The sequence below is a fragment of the Dendrobates tinctorius genome, unplaced genomic scaffold, assembly GCF_039654945.1.
Source record: "Dendrobates tinctorius isolate UK_male_01 unplaced genomic scaffold, ASM3965494v1 ptg000314l, whole genome shotgun sequence".
Taxonomy (NCBI): domain Eukaryota; kingdom Metazoa; phylum Chordata; class Amphibia; order Anura; family Dendrobatidae; genus Dendrobates; species Dendrobates tinctorius.
This window is the reverse complement of record NW_027361981.1, coordinates 2,984,982-3,008,219: the sequence shown is the minus strand read 5'-3', so window position 1 is coordinate 3,008,219 and position 23,238 is coordinate 2,984,982. Positions and strand designations below refer to the sequence as shown.

The following is a 23,238-nucleotide window of genomic DNA, read 5'->3' as shown; positions in this document are numbered from 1 at the left end:
ACTGCAGGCCCTATATATGATTACAGGACACCCGAGCATTGCCGTACAATATTGCAGACCGCCTTACAGACAGTGCTTATCTTTGCAGGACGGCTAGGGAGAGATACACTTCCTCGTAGAACTTTGGCTATACCATTGATATCTTCAGGACTCTTTGGATACCCACTGGGCCCCTGTATGAAGGAACACGTTGAAGTCATCAAGAATTGTCTCCAATCAACCCCAGATCTCGATTTACAAGAAGTTAGGATCGTCTGTTACCATGAATCCGGATTAGAGGGCATCATGCCCTTGGTAGCTGAATACATGATACCACTGATGCACACAGGTATAAAGCCCCTGGATGAGGTAATACCCACAGCACCCCCAACTGCCCCGAAGGATGAGGCAGTGACACATGACGAAGAAGAAGAAGGGCTGAAGCTGAAATACAAACCCTTCACTCCGGTACAAATTGATGCTATTGTTAACAAGTTACCTGACCCGGACAAATTTCCCATGCAGTATGTAAGGAAACTGGAACAGACTAGGAGCATCTACGGGGCTACATGGTCTGATCTATCAGGCATCACCTCAATCAAAGCCTCCGAATATTTTCTCCCCACCATCATGAAGGAATTGGACCCCACTAAAACAGGACCTCTCAACAAGTTCAAGTCTGGAAAGGAGTTTATCGCTCAACTCACAAAGTGGGCCCAGGATCGTCTCTGTGACGAAGCAGGATCAATACAGGATATACAACAAGAATCTGGTGAAGCTGTGGAGAAATACGCTGCCAGACTAACTATGCAGTTTGAAGACTTGGGTTATTCAACTCATGTGAAGACGCAGGCAGCCTTGTTGGTCCGTGCTTTTATTGATGGTCTGGAAGATCCACTGAAGGATAAGGTCATGAAGCTTCGTCCCGAATTACCTGATGGTCCCCTAAAACAGGCCCTCACTGTTGTGAAGAGTTATCAGAAAATGCTTCAAAGGGACGAAAAAGCAGAGAAGGAAGCACAGAAGGACAAAGGCAAGAAGAAACCAGCCATGTATATGGCAGAAGCCTCAGAAGTACCTGTTATGGTGTATCAGGCTCAGGATCGGTATGGATCACCACGCTTGAGGCCGAGAGGGTCCCAGGGCCTAGACTACAGGGACAGACCAGTTCGTAATGACCAAGGGAGACCTCTGTGTTGGGAGTGTGCCAGCCCTGGTCATATGAGAAGTTGTCCTCGCAGGGGGCACCCTCAGAGACCTCTTCCTCCTCCACACTCATGAAGTTCAGGCCAACCGGTGCCCACTTTTCCCGCCACCTGTACTTCCTCGTCTTGTGGTACAGTGACCCTGGAAGCGGACAATCAACCTCTCAAGTTCTTAGTGGACACTGGGGCGGCCACCTCTGTTATCTCTTCATCTCAGCTGCCTCCTACAATCTCCCTGTCTTCAGATTTCCTCACATGTATTGGAGTTGAAGGTCAACAAACCTCATCACCACTCACTGTTCCCGTCCCAGCTGGCCCATTCTCTGGTGTCTTTGCCAAATTTCTGGTGTCTGAAACCTGCCCCGTCAACCTTCTAGGAGCTGACCTCCTTCAAAGGCTTCACGCTACCATCATCTTCGGTGATCAAGGGATGGAATTGCAATTACAAGATCCTGCCTCACAACAAGGCACTGAAGATCGTTGTGTCCTTAAGGCTTTCCCTCTGATGATGATGACTCTGCAAACGACACCTTCCCCGGATTTGCCCAATCTACCTACCACTCTGTGGTCAACTGGACCTGAGGATGTGGGTCTTCTCAAAGTGCCTCCAGTAAAAGTCCACCTCAAACCTGGGCACCCATACCCCAGACTACCTCAGTATCCGCTTAAGGTTGCCCAAGAGCGGAGCCTTGGAGTTCAGATTACCTCCCTCTTACATTCTGGAGTGCTAATCAGATGTGTTTCACCCTGTAACACACCCCTGTTTCCAGTGAAGAAGAAGACAGCTCCTGGAGACCCTCCGAAGTACAGACTTGTACAGGACCTCAGAGCAGTCAATTCAGCCACCATCTTGGAAACTCCTGTGGTACCCAACCCAAACACCTTGCTTTCTCAAGTGCCTACTTCAGCAACACTCTTCACCGTTATTGACCTGGCTAATGCTTTCTTCAGTGTCCCGCTTCATGAAGACTCACAGTTTTTATTTGCCTTCACGTTTCAAGGATCTCAGCTGACCTGGACCAGGACACCACAGGATGCCCAGAACTCCCCTAACCAGTTCACTCATGCTATGAAGATGACCCTGGATCCGTGGGTGTTACAGAATCTTCATGTCACGCTTCTCCAGTATGTTGATGACCTACTCCTCTGTGGAACTGAAGAGAATCTGTTTGCTGCTTCTGAGTCCTTGCTCCTTTTTCTTCATTCTGCCAACTACAAAGTCTCAAAGGCCAAGGTCCAGTGGTGCAAAGAGAAAGTCGTCTTCCTCGGACACTGCATCTCTCAAGGCTCGAGACACCTCACCGAGGATAGAAAACATGCAATCGAGGATATCCCTTATCCAAAGACATACTCTGCTATGCAGTCTTTCTTAGGACTCATTACCTACTGCAGACAGTGGATTCCGGATGCTTCAAGACTCATGCAACCTTTGTATGATTGCCTCAAGACTGGAGGACCGGACTGGGATCATGCTGAAAATCCGTATATCTATGCTCAGCAAAAGGACTGTTTCCTGGCTCTCAAGGAAGCTGTTGTCAGCGCCCCTGCTCTGGGTCTCCCTGACTACACTCAGCCGTTTCATCTCTTTGTTTCAGAATCTGAAGGACATGCCTCTGGTGTGCTGGCACAGAAACATGCTGATAGTTTCCGTCCTCTGGCCTACTACTCAGCCAGGCTAGACCCTGTTGCCAGAACTGCTCCTTCCTGTCTCAAGGCTGTGCATGCAGCCCATGTTCTTCTGGATAAGTCTGCTGACATAGCACTTGGTCATGACTTGGTCATTCAAGCTGGACATGATCTCTCTGCTGTCCTCCAACAAACATCTCCTAAGCATCTAACGAGCCAAAGACATCTCAGACTTGAATGCTCTCTACTTCTGCCCTCCAACATCACCTTCCAGAAATGTACTACCATCAACCCAGCCACTTTGCTTCCACATTCTAGGGGGGAGTTCCCTGACGGGTATAAGGACTTACCAGACGGGAGGTCACCTGATGACCCGCATGACTGTATAAAAGCACTGGAACAAGAAGCCTCTGCACCACAAAATGTGGTAACTCAAGAACTTCTCAACCCTGATTTGCAACTATGGACTGATGGATCTCGATTTGCAGACTCTTATGGCAAGTTCCACACTGGATATGCGGTCACCACTGAAACAGAAGTCCTTCTGGCTGAAGCCTTGCCACCTCACCTTTCGGCTCAAGAAGCCAAACTTGTGGCCCTACAACAAGCATGCTATCTAGCAGAAGGGAAGACGGCCAATGTCTACACTGACTCAAGATACGGCTATGGAATCTGTCACGATTTTGGATTCCTGTGGAAGTCCCGAGGGTTCATTACGGCTACAGGAACCCCTGTTAAACATGCACTAAGGATTAAAGCCCTGATGAAGGCATTGGAGCTACCTGTACAAATTGCGGTGATCAAGGTCAAAGCTCACGGGAAAGTCAATTCGAAGGAGACTAGAGGAAACCATTTAGCAGATCAAGCTGCCAAAGCTGCTGCCATAAAGAATGTCTCAGCAAAGTGGGAAGAAGAAGAAACAGCACCAGAAAAACCCTGTTGGGAAGGCACTGATACACCTGTGATGCCTGTGCTTACCAGAGCACAAACAAGAGAACAGGCAACCAAAGAAGCTACCCAAGCCGAAGAAGAACGAGACTTTGAGAAGTCCGAAGCCCGAAGAAAGAAGAGGGAGTTGATAGAAGACATGGAAATGGAATACCCTGCCACCGGATCTGTCTGGAAGCCAGCCCGACCACCTGAAGAGAGATTGTGGGAAGAACAAAAGTTGACCTCTAAAGAAGAAAAGAAGCAGTGGGAAGCTGCAGGAGCCATTCATGGGAATCGTAGTTCTGCCGGACAATACCAATTTCCTAGACTCTATAAGGTGGATGGGAAACCCTGTCTACCTAAAAGAATGTATCCAGCCGTTGCAGCATGGGCTCATGGATCAACTCATCGAGGAAAGAACCAAGCTCTGGCCTGTATCAAGAAGCTCTACTGGGCCCCAGGAATCTCTACCACTGTCACAGCCTACTCAAGAGCCTGCCCAGTCTGTGCCATCTGTAACCCAACAGCCACCGCCAAGGTTCCACTTCAGCATCTTGCCAAACCAGACTACCCTTGGCAGAGAATCCAGGTTGATCATATTCAGATGCCCAAGTCAGGAAAGTATGAGTACGTCCTAGTGGCTGTGGATATGTTCTCAGGATGGCCCGAAGCCTACTCAGTGACCAACATGACTGCCAAAACTACAGCTAAGAAGCTCATCACTGAAATTTCGTGCAGATTTGGAATTCCCGAAGTTGTTGAATCAGATCAAGGCCCAGCCTTCACTGCCAATGTCTACGAGGAATTGTGGCACATGTTAGGGACAGATTTGGGTCTGCACACCCCCTATCACCCCTCCAGTTCAGCCAAAGTTGAGAGAATGAACTCCACAATTAAGACCCAGTTGCTTAAAATGAGCCAGGACTACCCACTCCCATGGCCAGATTTGCTCCCCGTGGTCCTATACCATATCAGACACACCCCACAGGGAAAACACGGCCTGACTCCCTTTGAGATTCTTTTTGGTGCTCCACCTAAAATAGGAGACATTAGGCCACAAGAGTTGTCTGAGACAAATGATAAAGTTGTACAATTTGTGATTGCATTGTCTAAGGAACTGTCTAACACCCACTCTACAGTTTCTGCTTCTCTTCCAGAATCCACAGGTGACGTGGTCCATGACTTTGTGCCAGGAGACCTGGTGTATGTGAAAAAGTTTGTGCGCAGAGATTGTCTCCAGCCGAGATTTGAAGGACCCCACACGGAGATCCTGGTCACCCCCACTGCAGTAAAACTTGAAGGAAAGATCACCTGGATTCACGCTTCACACTGTAAAAGAGACCGAACCAGTGTTTAGTCACAGTAGTGACTGAAGGGAAATGTTGCTGTTGTTTTTTGACCTTGGGACTGGGGGCCATCCTCGCCCCTACCTCTTCGGCCCCTATTGTAAATAAGAATTCTGGTCCCTTTATTCTCTGGGTGAACCTGACAGCCCCGGTGAATATCTGGCGATTTGATTCCTGTGATGTAGTCAAGTGCCTTGAGACTGAACGGGTGGTAGAGGGGATCATCCAGTTCTATATGTGTGTTACCAGACAAGACAACAATAATTGTCATTATTGGACAGATGCTGCCTGGAGTACGGGGAATGATTGGGGATATAAACCTAGCGAAGCCATGTTCCCCAAGGATGGGACGGGTAGGAGTCTTCGTGAGAGAATGCATCTAACAGCCCTTCTGCAACCATTTAGGGGCTGTAAATGGGGTAGAAGCTGTCACCCCCTTCTCCTAAATCTTGAAAGCCCTCAATCTGCTGATCTGCAGACGTTCGTACTAGGAAGGCATTATAATTATGTATTTAGTGCTGGACCTTATGCGTATTTAGGCCATATACGGCTTCAGGATATTAGCTTCAGACCAACCAAGGCCCCCGTTACCAGTACACCTAAAATAGGCCCAGGTGAGCGTTTGCAAAATGTAGTTAATGAAGTGATCCCCATTCCAGGTCTCAGTTGGCAAGAGGTTTTCTCCATAGAAACACAAACAGCCCCAAGGAAAAATTTGTGGTTAGAATGGGTGAGGTACAATGTAAAAGTCCAGAATATCTCTGTAGGATGTATTGCTTGTGCTGCTGCGAATACACACATGCATTGCTTTTCCCTGATGACAACACCACTGCCTGTGTCATGAATTTGTTGAAAGGTTTGAAGCCCACTGATTGCCCAGATTACGTCCCACTAATTCATAAGGAACCCAAACTAAAGGTCCCAGGAGAAGTAACTGTATTAGCTGACAGTTACACCTGCTATAATTCCCACGACACCACAGGTACACCAGTAGGGATCTTCGAGACAGGTTTCTGCAAAGAGAATAGTTCTCTAGATACTGACTTGTTAATCAAACATACACAATATATGTATGACATTTATTGGTTATGTGGAGATGGTAAGCTCCGTCCTAGGTTGCCAAATGCCTGGACAGGCCAATGCACCCTTGTTAAACTAGCTATGCAGTTCAATATTCTACCCTGGGATCCAAAGATACCTGATGAACCTACCAGGAAAAGGAGAAGCCTCGATCAGCTCCATATGAGTTATGAAGAAGATCCACTAGTATATATTGATGCTATTGGAGTGCCAAGGGGGGTGCCTGACCAATTTAAAGCCCAGAACCAGATCTATGCTGGCTTTGCTTCTATAATCCCACAGGTGCAGATTAATAAAAATGTTAAATGGATCAATTACATATATTACAGTGAACAAAGGTTTGTCAATTTCAGCCAAGATGCCTTCCAAGGTATAGTTGAAGAATTGGGCCCTAACACTAGAATGACGCTCCAAAATCGACTGGGCCTTGATATGATATTAGCTGAGAAAGGAGGAGTTTGTGGGATGGTGGGAGAGGAGTGTTGTACCTATATCCCTCAGAACTCTGGAGTGAATGGAAAAACCATGATAGCCCTTAAAAAGATAACTGGGTTAGCAGCAGAATTGAAAACTAATGCTGGAGTAGACACATCTTTCTTTTCCGGCTGGTTGGGTGGACTCAAGGGATTCCTTCAACAAGCTTGTATAGTACTGATTGCCCTCCTTGTAATTGGATCGATAACTCTTTGTTGTGTTATTCCCTTGTATAAAAAGGTTATTGCCAAAGCAACTCCGACTGGCACCTTCCTCAATCAAGAAGTAGACCCACCAGAGTACGATGGTACTGATCTAGGGGAGATCCCCAAGTATATTCCCCTCAAGAGAGTAGACAAAACCCCCCATTCTCAGATGATGTTAAGAGACTTAGTTTAGGGACATCGGGAGAACTCCATGTGAGGTTAGTGAAGGGTTCAGCTGCCTGGAGGCCTCTCGCTAGGGGAGAGCTTCTGAGGTGTCTGGATGAAGAAATCCACCTCCCCTTTTCCCCATCACATGGACAGTCTCGAAGGATCTTTCATTAATGGAAAAACTTAGTGTTTAGGGGGGATTGTCAAGGTGAAAATATATTTTCTTATATAACTTTTATATTTTTATACTGTGAAACAATAAGTTTTTCCTAATTGCTTGCTAATGCAAATGTAACTGTATTAAAGATGGCTGCCAGTGTTTACTTTCACTTAAATTCAGTGTCTAAAGAGTTAAGTTTCATTTCTCCTAAAAAAAGATAACTCAGGAATGTGAAGAAGTAACCATCGGGAGACGTTTTGACGAATCAGAGAGAGACTGGACACTAGATGTATACTGCATAAACCCCGCCCAATGCACGCCTTCCCCTAACACTCAATATAGTATTGTGTATTTGTAAATAAAGCCAGTTGTTGTACTGCTCCTGATAGGTGTGGATGCGGGACATTAGCTAAGACTGAATCAGCTGCGTGTCTGAGTCATTCTTAATCGGTACCAGATGTTTTGCGCTCGCACAATGATTTGGAATGACTGGTGAATGAGGATTCATTGTCGTTTACGACCCCGACACTAGCTTTCTCCTGCCGGATCTTTTTATTAAGACTACTGGAATCAATGTAAACAAGGGGGGGGATGCATAGGCCAGGCGAAATTTCCACTGGTGTAGTAGCGAATCCACCCTCTGGCTGCTCTTGGATTTAGGAAGTAGAACCTGTCCATTTTCTGATTTTCCCTGGTGGCAAACAAGTCTACTTCTGGTGTGCCCCAGGCAGCGCAGATTTCCCCAAATATTTTGACTTACGGACCATTCTCCCTGGTGTAATACATGACGGCTTAAGTAATCGGCCAGATAATTGTCTGCCCCCCTTTAAATGTGTACCCGATAAGGATAGAAGATTGTTTTCTGCCCAAGAGAATAATTCCCTGGCCTCTGCCATAAGGGTTGCCGACCTTGTACCCCCTTGTTTGTTTATGCATGCTATGACCGTGTTGCTGGATAATATGGTGACATGTCTCCCTTGTACTTCTCGCTTTACCAGGGGAAGGGCTCGCCTTACAGCCGCCAGTTCTTTTAGATTTGAGGATGCATCCCTCATACCTGGTTCCCACTGGCCCTGTAGGGTTTGTTTCTCTATGTGTGCCCCCCCAACCACTTGGACTTGTGTCCGGTCAATACCACCGAGTTCTGAGTAGTCCAGGGCACTTCTCTGTTTAAGTTTTTGGTGCTCAGCCACCATTTTAGGGACTCCTGCACTTGAGGGGAGGATAATCTTCCGATTTAAATTGGAAGGACCCTTCTCCTGCTCAGATATGATTTGCCACTGTAGTTCTCTCGTATGGGCTTGTTGCTGTTAACGTGCCCAGGAGCGACATTGCCTCTTACTGGTATGGCTCGACCGACTGTATCCGTTGTATTTTTTGCTGGATAGCCCCAATTTTTCTTCCTGGAAGAATGCACTGCTGTTTTAATGAGTCCAACTGAATTCCAAGGAATTCTTGTGACTGCACTGGAGTTAATTTGGATTTTTTCAGATTGATCATCCAGCCTAACCTGGTTAATATTTCCAGGACCCTTTTAACTGCATCTTCGCAATTTTGCTTGTCGTTTGCTATAACCAGGAAATGGTCTAGATAGGGTACTAACAGGATATTCTCCCTTCTTATAAAGGATGCTACTTCCCTGATTTTTGTAAATATATGCGGGGCTACACTGGTACTGTAGATGAGTGGGAATTTGAGCACTCTACTACCAGTCTCAGATATTGTTGGTGTTCCCCCATATTGGGACATGGTAATAGGCATCGGTAAGATCTATTACTGCCATGTAGCAACCTGGGTCGAGTAGTTTCACTGCTGACCCCAAGGTCTCCATTTTGAATTTCTCTGTTCTGATATATTGGTTCAGGGATTTGAGATTGAATATTGTTCTTAGTGACCCATCTGGTTTTGGCGTGAGGAACAGAGTACTGTAAAACCCTTTCCCTTTTTGATGACACGGTACTTTTATAATTACCTCTTTGAATGAGGAGCTGGATCTCCTTTTCTAATGTAGCCTGATTCTTTTTGGCTACCCGGGTCACTCTTAGTCTTTGAGGAGGAAGGGTTAGAAAACTTAATCGTAGGCCCTCGGCTAACAGGTCGGTTACCCACTTTGAGGTGGGCAATGCTACCCACTGATGGACAAAGAACCGAAGCCTTCCCCCAACCGCCCTGGCGTCATTGCTTGGTATCGGGGTGGTTCTGCTAAAGAGGAAACCTCTCTCCTTTCTTCCTATCCAGGGCCTACCCCACGTGGTTCTATCGTTTGGCCGCCCTCAGCTCCCTCTACTCCCTGTTCCACGAAAGGACAAGTGAGCCTCAGTCCACCAACGGCGGCACCTCGGACAGAATCTACTGCAGCGTCAGCCTGGAATACCGCTGCCCTCTGTAGAAAAGGTATTGCCTCCAGCAGTGTCTCCCTTGGGCATTCTTAATTTGGTCACTTAATTCGTCTAACCACTTGACCATAGCACGTGCTGTACAAGTGGCAGCCACCCCTGTTTTAAACGACCAAGCTGATGCTTCCCAAGCAGCTTTTAGAAAAGCATCTGCTTTCTTATCAAGGGGATCTCTTAGGGCGTCCATGTCTTCAAATAGCAATGCTATTCCTCTGGATGTACTAGCATATCTCCCCCCCCCCCCCCCCATTTATCGCATACCTCAAACGGGCATTTACGTTCGAGCGCCTGCGGTATGGACTTTTGTTGGGTTTTTTCCCCCACTCTCGATTAAATTTGACAGGTTGTCATGGAAGGGAAAAACCCTTCGTTTTTTCCCCCCCTCAAGATCGCTAAGCATAACATCTTTAATTGATTTCAGCTCTTAGTGTCTCAAGTCCCATTGTGGACCTTACAAGCTTTAGCAGTTTTCCAATGTCCTCAGATAGGAAATATGGACGACCCGTTTCCTCGTCCAAGGAGTCCAGGTCCGAATCCTTGGCCTCTATCTCCCCTTGCTCTTCCTCAGACTCTATATCAGTAGATCTCTGTGGGAGGCAGTGGGGGCAGGTGTTGCATCAGTGCTACGTGTGGTCTGCTCTTTTATATCATCTTTCACCGATTTTACTGGATCATAGTCTTGATGCTTTGGAGCAGGGATGGTGACTCTTCGGCCACTGTCTTTAAGCACGAGCGACAGTCGCTTCTCATACATTTTAGCTAGGGCCTTTTTACATAATGCATTCTTTGTTCGGATGTGGCCTTTCCCTACATTATACATACATAGGGCCGTTAATATATTGCGCTGCCTTACAAAGGCACTCACCCAGCCCTCTGGGTACCCCGGTAGCCGGTGGGTCTTCCTCCTGTACTCTCCCCGACTTAAGGATCCATTCTGTTCTGCTGCTGGCCTGGCTCTATACAGTGGAGCCTATGTGCAGCCTCTCTGGGACCAGTGGTGTCTGCCTTGTCTCCCTTCTTATGGAGGAGCGGTGCGCGCTTCTGGGACTGCTCCTGCCCAGTACACCACTCCCCCGGCATGCAACGTCACTTCCGGTGCAACAATGGAGGCCGTCGCCACTCAATTGGTGCCAGTGTCATGGTGTCCATGCCTCCCCCGGCCCTGCCTCCCACTGGAGCAGCCATCGGGGAGGACTCCGCTCACAGCGCCCACCAAGCTGGTCTGTCAGGCGTGCGTGACTGCGCCCCGCTGCCGTTCCCTCCCCACAGACGTTGGCCTCCTGACCAGACAGAGGGGGATCCCTCCGGAGGTACAGCTCTGCCCCAGGCATCCGCCTGCAGGAAACCAAACTGAGGAGAGAGGTGCCACCCCCTTCTTATGTCTCTGCTACAGGTTTCCTGGGGGTGTATACCTTCTCTCATGTGCGGTGCTGTCATGGGGGGGGTGGGAAGGGAAAACTAGATTTCACAACTGGCATTCAGCAGATGAAGTTATGAATGGTACTACAAATGCTGCACCAACACCACTTTTCTTGCACTTAGCTACAGGCTATGTAATAACGTAAGACTCATCTTCAGGTCAAGTGTCAACCATGACTCAGGCCCCCTCATACCTCAGTTTTTTCAAGTAGTTTGGCCCGGTCATCAGGAGAAGCATCAGCAGATTTGTCTAGGAAGTTCTTCAAAGCAGAATCTGGATCTGCAGTAAAGACGAGCCCTGGTTATTGATCACATGAATACAAGCCATACACATGTATTTGCAAAGAAACACCACAGAGAAGTACATCCAGGTGCCCATATCATTTACACAAGATTTAATCCACAAGCTCAAGTGCCCCACCACATAACCAAAATCTACATGATCCAGTTGCCAGCACATGTGAGTGGTATAAAGACGCAGGTTAGTCAACCATTAATCCCTTACAGAATAGTGTACAAGTACATCAGGCCTGGGGTTATTGTATGAGGAGACTGCTCTGGAGCCGAGCCCTTCCACATTCAAGGAACCAGGACCTTAATATATTAAGTCTTCTGCAGTGACGCTTGAAAGATCATAGCCATAGGGGTTCCCAAGACAGTCAGGAGACCCAACTCTGCTGTCACTTCCAGACTTCTGGTAGGACATTCAACTGCACAAGAGGCAACTTTGAGAGGATTCCAGTCAAACAGGTGGCACAGCTCCCCACATCACTTCTGAAAGGAGGACATTGTTAACTGAGCAAGCTTAGACTTCCATTAAGGTGCTTACTTTCAGTCCTTTGATGTTCATTATGTGGCTCACCTGCCCACATTCTCATGTGACACCACTATTTTTAATGGGAGAAAAGGGCATCATTGGCACAAGTGCAGTGAGCAAGCATTGGAATCAGGGAGTCATTGGTTTATACTACAGACAGGACAGCAATTACCGTATGTGGTGAAATGTAGTTCTGCTTTTGTTTAAACAGTAGTCATGGTCACTCACCAAAACTCAGTTTGTCTTTATTACTTGCTGCAGCATGAATGAGACCAACGATTCCACAAGAGTTTTCAATCATCTGCTTCATGAAATATACACTGCCATCAGGTTCCTTGCCCTTATGTTCGTCGAGTTGGTTCTTCCTGAATTCATCATGCTATTAACCAAAATAATGGGACAGATTTACCCATCCTCTGACAGGGTACTTAAGTTTATCTGGTTCTTGCTGAGTAAAGCTGATGCACATTAAAAAAACCAAAAAAAAACAAAAAAAACTTCTATCTGGTTTACACTATGGCAAGCTTTAGAGAGAGTTTGCAAAATATCCCAAATTCAGGGTATACATGCACATGATCCATAAACGCTGCAGGATGGACAATGTGTACTTGTGTAGCGTTTAACTGTTACACAATAGTGGATGGGATTTCAAGAAATCCCATGGCTGCCAATGCCTTCACACGTGGTAATAGCTGTGCAGAACATCTTTCCAGATCGCAGCATGTCAGGTTTCTGCAAAAGAAGTTTCACCCATACCATGTATTGGACACCAAGTTTGCACAGTTCAGTGAGCACATGTGGATTCAACTGCATTCAGTAGACAGCGCTTTGGATGCAGCAAACATATGCACCGACTCCAAAGCGATGCTAGTTCTATATAGTCTGCATGAACCCCAGGAACACACCTTTTTCTTCAGTTTGCAGTTAGTGCAAAAGTTTCAAACCATTAAGGGGTTCATCCTGTCAAAATAAAAACCCACACTCTCTTTAATAAGTGTGCCGCTTGGTACTGCACTAGAGCATTTATTAACTCCACTTCACCTCTGATCATTTGAGAACACATGGTATAGGGTTGTAACCATGCCATCTTGCTGAGCCTGAAGTTGGTTTCTCATTTCATTGTTCTCTTTTCTGTTTATAGGTTTAACAAAAAAATAAGCATCCCAATAACATCCATGCAGTGAGATGCCCTGATGTGAATACACTTAAACAGCTACAAAAATTATAAAAACTGGCACAAAAATGGGCGTTAATGAAAGGGTTAAAAGACTTTGGGCCACTGATATCACACTAAGGATAGTGCGATAGTGGCCCAAGGTCATTTCACTCCTTAACAGTTACTTATTCAAATCTGTTAAGATGGGCTGTATGCCTATTTTGATGCCAAGAACTCATTTGGGCCAGGCTGGAGACCTGGTTTTTGGTGTGGGGCTCCCTGTTCTATGTCTGCAGTGTGGTATCAGTGGCCGAGAGTCATTTAACTCTTTCATTAACACCCTTCAGGGCCCATTTTTGTGCCAGTTTTATAATTTTTTGTAGCTGTTTTAAGTGTATTCACATCAGGTCACCTCACTGCATTGTAGGTTACTATTTGATGCTTATTTTTTGCTAAATCTATAAAAAAAAAAAAAAAAAAAAAAAAAAAAAAAACCACACACAACACACACAAGAGAAAAGATTGAAGAAACTGGCAAATAAGAAGCCAACTTCAGCTTTGTGCCATCTTGTTATTCAAATGAGCATATTTTAGGTTTGTTTGCAATACAATTGTATGGAGTAGTTCAGAAAAACATTAAGTGGAATTACTTGTCCCAGAACTCAAATGTTAGAAAAAGCTCACTCCCACCACCTTCATTAATTAAGTTACTCTATCCCATGAACAAAGGCTAGAGTTTACCGATTCTGAGAACTGGGCACTGCAGCACTTCATCTGAATGGAGATGTGGACCATGCTCACTGCTGCACTATGGGACTGCTCTGATTAACTCGTTCTCCATTCAGATGCAGTTCTGCACAAGGACCCCCCATTGGACTGGAAGAATAATCTTTCTTGGGAAACCCCCTTTACAAGAGCATCTTATAGCTGTGCTTCAGCTGGTCCCATCACAGGAACTTCAAGCTCCCATGTGGTCCAGAGACATGCAGTGTGACAAGACCCATCCCAAAATCAGGTTCAAAGAACCACAAGTTCAGGGGTGCAGCACGGAGGGCATTGTGCAATGGTCTGTTACACTGACCCAATAGCCATACTGGAACACAACTGCAGCTTTATAAAATTCTCTTTTGGAGTACTCCCACCTTAGTTTGACAACTAAGAATATCCACATGATAAAAATAACTGTTTAAGGCCTCTTTCACACGTCAGTGTCTCTGGTATGTGTGGTGACTGTTGTCACGTACTGGTGACACTGACTCGTAAACCCATTCAAATAAATGGGTCTGCACGTTTCTACAGACCATGTGTCCGTGGGCAAAACACCAACACATCCATTTTTTTCCTGGCAGCATGGACCACAGGACATCCCACACATGGAGAATGCACTTTAATGTAATCAGTGTGCACGGATGGCTGCCGGCGGCAAGTGCTGAGCACTGCTCTCATCATTCTCCCCTGCCAGCGATCAGAGAATGATGAGAATTATAATAAAGTGAATGACAGCAGGTGTGGGCTTTTGGGACTCTTACACCTGTATCGCTAACAGTGACATTAGGAGCTGATGATGGGGGTATTCATGAGCAGCTGAATGTAGTCTAGACGAGTCAATTCCCCCCCCCCCCCCCCCCCATTTTCTTGAACTTGTCCATTACCAAGCCTTGGGCTTGATGTCACCTAACAAGTCAAAGGTGACATCAACCCCACAAATATGAACCCCCACTTGCCACCACTACAGGGCAAGTGGGAAGAGCTGAGCAAACCACCAGAATTGGCACAATAGTTGAACCTTTTCTGGGCAGCTGCGGGCTGTTTTTAGGCTGGGGGCCCATATCTGTGGCCCCTTACCAGCCTGAGAATAGCAGCCCCCAGCTGCGAGCTTTAGCAAGACTGGTTGGCAAAAATGAGGTACCCCATGTTTTTAATTATTTAATAAAAAAAAAAAAAAAAAAAAAAAAAAACCACAATGCATGAGGACCCCTCTATTCTTGATGACCAACCTTGCTGAAGCTGACTGCTACAGCCCCACAACTGAGTTTTGCCTGGTTTGTTCAAGAAAATTGAGGGAAGCCACATCTGGTTTTTCCCGTTACTCATCATTCTCTTCTGCTCGCGCTGACAAAGCAGGGGAGAATGACGAGCCGTGTTCAGCCCCTGCCGCTGGGGAACACTGCTTACTGTAGCACTTCTTCCCCAGCAGTCATCAGTGTTGTACTGATACGGCACATGGTTGCCACACGTAGTACACACACGGACATCTCCAGTACTGGAAATATCAGAATGTGTGAAACCGGCCTAAAAGATGAACATTTCCACCTCTTGAACCTGCAAGCATCAGATTAATAACAAGACTGTTTCAGTAGTGTATTCCAGAATATGCAAAGCTAGACAATAAAAGCTACCTTGTATAAAAAAAAAAAAAAACCTCTACACCTACTTAGTGAAGATGGAAAGAATGCTGTAAGGTTATAAACGCTACCTGTTGGGTGTGTGGGAAGAGCAGCAGTAGTGCATAGACTTCATGGGGAAAAGACTTGAGATATTCCTTCTCAAACCCCAAAACATCCACAAACTTGCAGGTTGGAGAGACCCCCACTTTCATCATTAGCTGGAAATAAAGACATTAGGAGACCCTGAATACAGAAATCAATGACATTTAGTAAACTTTGAAAGCTTATAGTTTAATAGTGAGATAAATGCTGAAACTGGGCATGTGTACAGCAAAGTGTTAGTTCTCTTATTGCCCAGTAAACTTAAGGACATACAATTATGATCTGCAAACTCATCAGCATCCGGAAGACATTACAGGCGTAACGGGAAGGGTGGCTGCAGTGTAACCCTAGCAGCATCCATCCATTAGGGTGGAGTGCAGATCAATATTGCATTTCTACAAGAGACAGTGGGCATAGGCTTCCTATAAATCCCAGCCACTGTTTCTAATGCAGAATGCAGCATTTTGGACATAGCACTGTGGACACAGTGCACTTGCGCTATTCCTGATTGTGGGCATGCAACCAAGTGAGCAGCCATGACAGTGCCTGCAAGTGACCCACTCCCAAGTTATAGCCTGCAATAATTGGCACTTGAATTTGTGCAGAGCCCAAGCAGCAGAACTACCAGGGAAATTAAATGTTAAACCATTGAGACAATCTACCACACAATAACCTCTGTTCCCAGTGAATGAGATGCTTTACTTCTGAGTTGACCATAGATAAATGCTGGGGTTGTTCACGCTTTTTGCTATATTGCTGTTTTAGAGCATCACTGCAGATTAAACAGCTTAGGCTGGTTTTACATTAGCTTTTTTTGCGCAGTGCGTACCCATGTTTAACATTGCGTGTGCATGGTCTTGCATTTGCATGCGTTCGTCTGTTTTCATGCACTGTTTTTCAAGGTGTGCACCTAGGCGTGCCAGATGCAACCTGTTGCATTATTGGGTCCGCCGAAAGGCATTAAAAAAAAAAAATAAACTCATGCGCACGCTTGTGCATGGAATGTGACAAGATAAAACACGATACGTTTTTGCATTAGTTTCTATTGCGTTGTGCAAAAAAACACTAATGTGAAGCCTTACATGAAACGGATGGATATACATACACACTGAACCAGCACTGTCTGCAGATTAGGAAACACTACCTGTGCCTACTCTGCAAGTGCGGTGTAGGAGAGGAGCTGCTGGGTCTCTGCAGACTAGCACCCAATCAGAGATACTTTCCCCTGTAAACTACCAGTGAAAAGAATATGTAGACCTGTTAAATTGTTCTCCCCATACAGTCTTAAGAGACCGATTGAGAGTACACATTGTAAAGGTCCAATATACAAAATATTTGTGTAACAAACACCAAAATGTATCTTTACCAGTCCTTTGCCCTAATAGAACAGCCCATGTTTTAGCAAAAAAAAAAAAAAAAAAAAAAAAAAAAAAAGAAAAAAAAGTTAAGTCATAACGAGAATTATTTGCTTTTTAAAAGCTGTTACAAGCGCATGCATTATAAGACTGGACAGAGAAGGGAACAGGGGGGACCCAGATCTGAACACTAAATAGGTCTCGTCACAGCTAATGAGCTCACAGGACCAGATTCAGCCAGAAGGGTAATATGACAAAGCCTTGTCCATTTGTTGACACCTCATCACTGGATGCTGTAAGAGCCAGACCAGCAGTGCGGAAAGGAGGCAGCCAGACATGACAGCCCCAATCACAAGGGATACGGGTACATGCGTGTGCCCCTTCTACAGTCTCAAGTTAAGCTGTGACAAGAGTCAGCACCACCCTGCCCAAGACCCTGGGGTAGGGGGCACTGGTGACACCAGTACAGGCAGAGGAGAGTGGGACTGAACAGGTTAAAGGGCACTGGAGTAACTGATGTGTGACCGGCTTCCATGACCCCACCCTGTGCCATAGATTGGGGGTGCATGGCTGATATGGACCCAGGTTACTGCCTCGTGAGCTGAGGACATGTTATGGCCATCTACCACCAAATCTTTACACCTAGGACTAATCCCCCCCAATGATGGCAGAAGTGAGGAGCAGCACATGTAATGCGGGAGTGAGGCGGCTCACGGACCGCGCCCTAATCTGGGTCATCCATTACTAGTGGGCGCCGGCCAGGAAGGAGGACCACAGCCCCGCCATCATCACTCACTTTATTCAGCATCTGTGAAGACACAAAGAAACGAACAGTCAGAGAGAAACCGCCAGAGAAACAGCCGTGGCCAGAAGAGAAGAGCGGTACCTCAGGGTTAATCTCCATAGGTGCCAATGTTGCCATGATGAAGCCTTCGCTGCCGTCCTACACACGATGCTTCAGAGCCTCGCACTGATAGGAGAGGCACGCCCCGGCTGCTTTTATGTGGGAGGATAGGTACCAACTGAACCGCGAGAAGAGGGGGAGAGTGAGTCAGCTGGTACCCAGGGTTGGATCTGTATTCCCTCCCCTATGAACAGAACCGAGTTGTCTGTTCCTGGCGCGCGAAAACAGGTGTGAGCTCAGGGCGGGCAAAAATGTGCTGATGGTTATCAAGTGCGCAACACGTCGTCGTGTGTGAGAGGAAGAACCGCACCAGTGCAGGCGGCTGTGCACACAGCGAGAGGGGTGCGGCACAGACAGACTACAGGCAATGGCCGCAGTTCAGTTCCTCCTAACTGCTGTGTCATTTGCATTGTGTATTTTCTATAAAATTTGCACCACTTTTACATTTTTTCATTATAAAGGGGTTGTCTCCTTTCGTTTATGAAATGTGACTTCTTAAAACGTCTCATTTTTTGCTTGAAAGTTTCTGGTGGATTATATTTAGCTCGGAGTCAAACATGAGGCGTAAAGGATTTATTTCCCTAGTTTGGTAATAAAACCGCTAGAGACATAACGGGTCTGATTCATTTGGGATTTTCGCCTTTTTTACCTAGATTCTGGAGTTTTTCACCTGTTTTTAATCAGAGCATTTTCTATGTTTGCCTTTCTGAGTGAGATTTGGGGTTTCCAGATACTTTTAGGACATTTATCAGTTGCGACTGTAAAAATAAAATGGCAAACATTGGGCACACATGTACTCCTGTCATCCCCCCATGCTGTGGTGACTTTATGCCAGTTTGCCGCAAATTTTGTGAAAAGTTTGACTTTCTGCGCCCAACAATCACCAACAAAGGCAAACATACTGATTATTTTGCACATAATTTATGCTCCGTTTTGAAGAATTTTGAACAAATAACCACAAGACAAAACAAGAAAAGGCAAATGGCGAATCAGGTCAAAGCAATTTTTTATATTCCACCATACTAATGAACCACGTGCACCATTCAGTTGAATACAGCACAAAAAACTTCAGCAAATACGAAACAGAAAAGTCACTTAAAAAATTGCAAATAATTATCAGGGGCTTTATATTTAATCCATCAATCTCTCTTCACTGATCAGCACAAGAGCAAATTTATTTTTTCCAAGATATCATAGAATCAGAGTTGGAAGGGACCTCCTGGGCCATCTGGTCCAACCTCCTGCTCAAAGCAGGATTCGCTAAATCATCCCAGTCAGATGTCTGTCCAGCCTCTGTTTGAAGACTTCCATTGAAAGAGAACTCACCACTTCTCGTGGCAGCCTGTTCCACTCATTGATCACTCTGTCAAAAAGTTTTTTCTAATATCTAATCTGTGTCTCCTCCCATTCAGTTTCATCCCATTGCTTCTAGTCTTTCCTCGTGCAAATGAGAATAAAGATGATCCTTCTACAATGTTACAGCCCTTTAGATATTTGTAGACAGCTATTAAGTTTCCTCTCAGTCTTCTCTTTTGCAAACTAAACATTACCAAATCCTGCAACCTTTCCTCATAAGACAGGGTTTGCAGACCAGTCACCAATCTGGTCGCTCTTTTCTGAACTTGCTCCAGTTTGTTGATATCTTTTTTAAAATGTGGCGCCCAAAACTGGACACAATATTCCAGATGAGGTCTGACCAAAGAGGAGTAGAGGGAAATAATGACTTCACGTGATCTAGACTGTATGCTTCTGTTAATACATCCTAGAATTGCATTTGCCTATTTTGCTGCTGCATCACACTGTTGACTCATATTCAGTCTGTGATCTATTAGTATACCCAAGTTTTTTTCACATGTGCTGTTGCTTAGCCCTATCCCTCCCATTCTGTATATGCTTTTTTCATTTTTATTGCCCAGATGTAGTACTTTTACCTCCATTAATTACAATATGGAACAAAGGGTTGGACGCCCGACAACCGCAACATTCATTCCCATTGTGCTAGCGGAAAAATCTGAGCGCAGCCCTCAACAGCCCCACATTCAATGAATGGAGCAGGGGTCGAGCATGGTCAATGCAGCTCCATTCTAAATATGCCCTGTTCTGCCGATCAGTGTGGGTACCAGCAGTTGGACCCCCACCGATCAACAAGTTATCACTGGACAACCCCTTTTACACCTTACACAGCCATAGATCAGCTGTTTTAACTCTGGTAGCGTCCAAAGGTCTGTTTCACATTTCCGTTTGTTGCCATCAGTCAAAATCCGCCGTTTTGCAAAAAAAACGGATCCGTCATTTTTTTTGCAGATCTGTTTTTTTCCCATTGACTTGCATTAGCAGCAGATTTTGACGGATGGTCATCCGTTGGATCCCTTTTTTGACGGATCCGCCATAATTTTGGCGTCCGCTGACTTCAGTGGGCAGACAATGAAACGTTTTTCGTCTGCGTCAAAATAGCGGATAGCAACGGATCCGCCGCTATCCACCATTCGTTATAATGGTCGCCTATGGGCGGCAGTCTGTTGCCAACCGTTTATTGACGGAATCCGGCAATGGATCCGCTTTTTGACACTGAGCATGCCCGGAATAATTTCCTTTCCAGAAATTTAACCCCAAATTCTGTTCTGGTGGCGGAAAATCTCTCTCTTTTCCACAGTCATGTCACTTTAAATTTCATCACCTTGACACCAAAAACGAATCCGTCAAAAAACGGATCCTGTGACATCCGTTTGTGGCAAAACGGAAACGGATCCGTTTTTCTACACTCTGGCGGATTTTGACTGACGTCAAAAAACTGAAGTGTGAAATAGGCCTAAGAAGTGTACGGCACCGAACAGCATCGCACTATACAATGTATAGAGGCTACCACGGGTCACCGGTACTGAACGACAATCACAGACTTCTAAAAGGAAGTCTGTGTTACTTTTCAGGTTCACCAGCCTAATAAAGCTTGTTGAAACGCTGCAGCACAGGCAATCAACAAGCTCTAAGGCTGTGGGCACTTTCAGCCCAATCAGAGCCATGCCAAATATTGGTATGGCTGTGATTGGATTTTATTTAATCCATTGAAGCAAAAGACAAATATCACACAATAGCCGGCAGCTAATGAATCAAAATCCAGGATTGGTAATTGATGTACAAACTCCTAAATGGCCCTAATGGACCCTAACTGTCCCGTTCCTCACAGTGGAGGTTGGCACCCTCTTGTAAGCAAAGTGGCGCCCCCGCTCAACATCGGCTCACCTTGACTAAGACCTATCAATCCCTAGTCATATAATATACACAATGGAGCAATTAACCATGACCGTAATACAGGCTGGTGTAGGGTAATATGTTTGTAATGCAGCCTGGTGGAGTGTGTCCATAATACAGGCTGGTGTAGCATGCCCATAATATAGCCTGATGCAGTGTAACAGTAATACAGGCTGGTGTAGCATGCCCGTAATACAGCTTGCTGCAGCATGTCTGTAATAGAGCCTGGTATATCATGACCGTAATACAGTCTGGTGTAGGGTGCCTGTAATAAAACCTGTTGCAGTATGACATCATACAGGCTGGTGTAGAGTGCCCATAATATAGTCTGGTGCAGTGTGACAGTAATATAGGCTGGTGTAGCACACCCGTAATACAGCCTGGTGCAGTCTGACCATAATACCAGTTGGTGTAGCGTTCCCGTAATATAGCCTGGTGCAGTCTGACCGTAATACAGGCTGGTGTAGCATTCCCTTCATTCTGTACATCCTGGTGCAGTCTGACTCAGGGGCGGACACAGACTGTAGTAGTCCCCTGTGCAAGAAATTTTTCGGGCCCCCCCAACCCTTCATAGGGCAGCAAAGTTATTTGTTGTTATCTAATATTGAGGCTATGCAGGGCTGGATATAATATCTGTATAGAACATAATGTAACCCCCCCATAGAATAAAATGCAGTCCCCCATATAGTATAATGCAGCCCCTCCATAGAATATATGGCAACCCCCTCATAGGATATAATGCAGCCCCTTATATAGTATAATGTAGCCCCTCCATAGAATACAATGTAGACCTCCTCATATAGTATAATGCAGCCCCCATAGAATATAATAAATATAATACAGCCCCCCTATAGAATATAATGTAGCCCCAAATAGAATATAATACAGCCCACCTCCCCATAGAATATAATGTAGCCCCCCATATTATATAACACAGCCTCCCCTTATAGAATATAATGTAAAATGTACCCCCCATGGTATATAACACAGCCGCATAGTATATAGCCCAACACCACATGGTATATAGCCCAGCCCACCATGGTATACAGCCCACCATGGTATAATACAGCCCAGCATGGTATATAGCCTCCCAGAATGGTATAATACAGCCCAGCATGGTATAATACAGCCCAGCATGGTATATAGCCCCCCCAGCATGGTATAATACAGCCCAGCATGGTATAATACAGCCCAGCATGGTAAATAGCCCCCCCAGCATGGTATAATACAGCCCAGCATGGTATATAGCCCCCCAGCATGGTATATAGCCCCCCCAGCATGGTATGATACAGCCCAGCATGGTAAATAGCCCCCCCAGCATGGTATAATACAGCCCAGCATGGTATATAGCCCCCCAGCATGGTATATAGCCCCCCCAGCATGGTATGATACAGTCCAGCATGGTATATAGCCCCCCAGCATGGTATAAAACAGCCCAGCATGGTATATAGCCCCCCCCCCAGCATGGTATATAGCCCCCCCAGCATGGTATGATACAGCCCAGCATGGTATATAACCCCCCAGCATGGTATAATACAGCCCAGCATGGTATATAGCCCCCCCAGCATGGTATATAGCCCCCCAGCATGGCCCCACAGTCCAGTACTCACACTGATTTAAAAAAAAACAAAAAACAACAACACACTCCTCACCTTCTCCTCGTGCCTGCATTGCTCCCGGCTCCTGTCTCCTCTCCTGCTCTGCCTGGCACACAGTAAGTGCGCGATGACGTCATCGCGCACCCGCTGTGTCAGAGGCAGAGCGGGGAATGATGGGAGAGGGAGCGTCAGCTGGCGCTCTCTCCTCCAGGCTCCATCATTGCCTCCTTCAATGCGGGGAGCGGGGGGTGGAGTCGGCGCTGCTCTCCTCATTGCACTACACATGGCTAATTTGAATTTTGACATAATTTTGACAATAAGAAATGTTCACTAGTTGCCTGCTCCTGGCCCAATGGATATTGATCAGTGCGCACTAAAGAAATCACACCAGAGACACAGTCGAAAGTAACCTCTCTTTGATAAATCTATGGCACAGCTCCAAGAAGAAGAGAGAGAGAGCTTTATTAATCCAAACATAGGTTTATGTTAGGCGCCGGATTTCTGCGTTTACTCCGCAGGGATCCAGACCCTCACATTATGCAGTCTCCTGCTGTTTATCTACTGCAGAGGAGATTGCAGAGGAGATTGCCTTGCAGCAGATCTCTCCTGAGTCTAAGTCCTTCTGTCCTCCTACTGAGTATGCTCATGGGACGATCTCCCATTGGAGATTGGGAGTCAGGT

At 46.0% G+C, this 23,238-nt stretch overlaps 1 protein-coding gene across 2 annotated transcripts in view; it reads right to left on the bottom strand.

Annotated features, from left to right (window-relative positions):
* LOC141073737 (ubiquitin carboxyl-terminal hydrolase isozyme L1-like) overlaps positions 1 to 17,797 on the bottom strand; it is a 38,036-nt gene extending 20,239 nt beyond the window's left edge. The window contains exons 1-5 of one of the 2 annotated variants that reach the window (XM_073561143.1): positions 17,693 to 17,796; positions 17,603 to 17,614; positions 15,439 to 15,567; positions 12,035 to 12,185; positions 11,184 to 11,269 (exon numbers count right to left, since the gene is read on the bottom strand). In XM_073561143.1, the coding sequence (XP_073417244.1) occupies positions 11,184 to 11,269; positions 12,035 to 12,185; positions 15,439 to 15,567; positions 17,603 to 17,614; positions 17,693 to 17,728 (414 nt within the window). In that variant the 5' untranslated portion in view covers positions 17,729 to 17,796. Of the gene's footprint in view, positions 1 to 11,183; positions 11,270 to 12,034; positions 12,186 to 15,438; positions 15,568 to 17,602 lie in introns of both variants that reach the window. The other variant, XM_073561142.1, reaches the window with a different exon arrangement.
* Between the last annotated feature and the right edge of the window lie 5,441 nt (positions 17,798 to 23,238).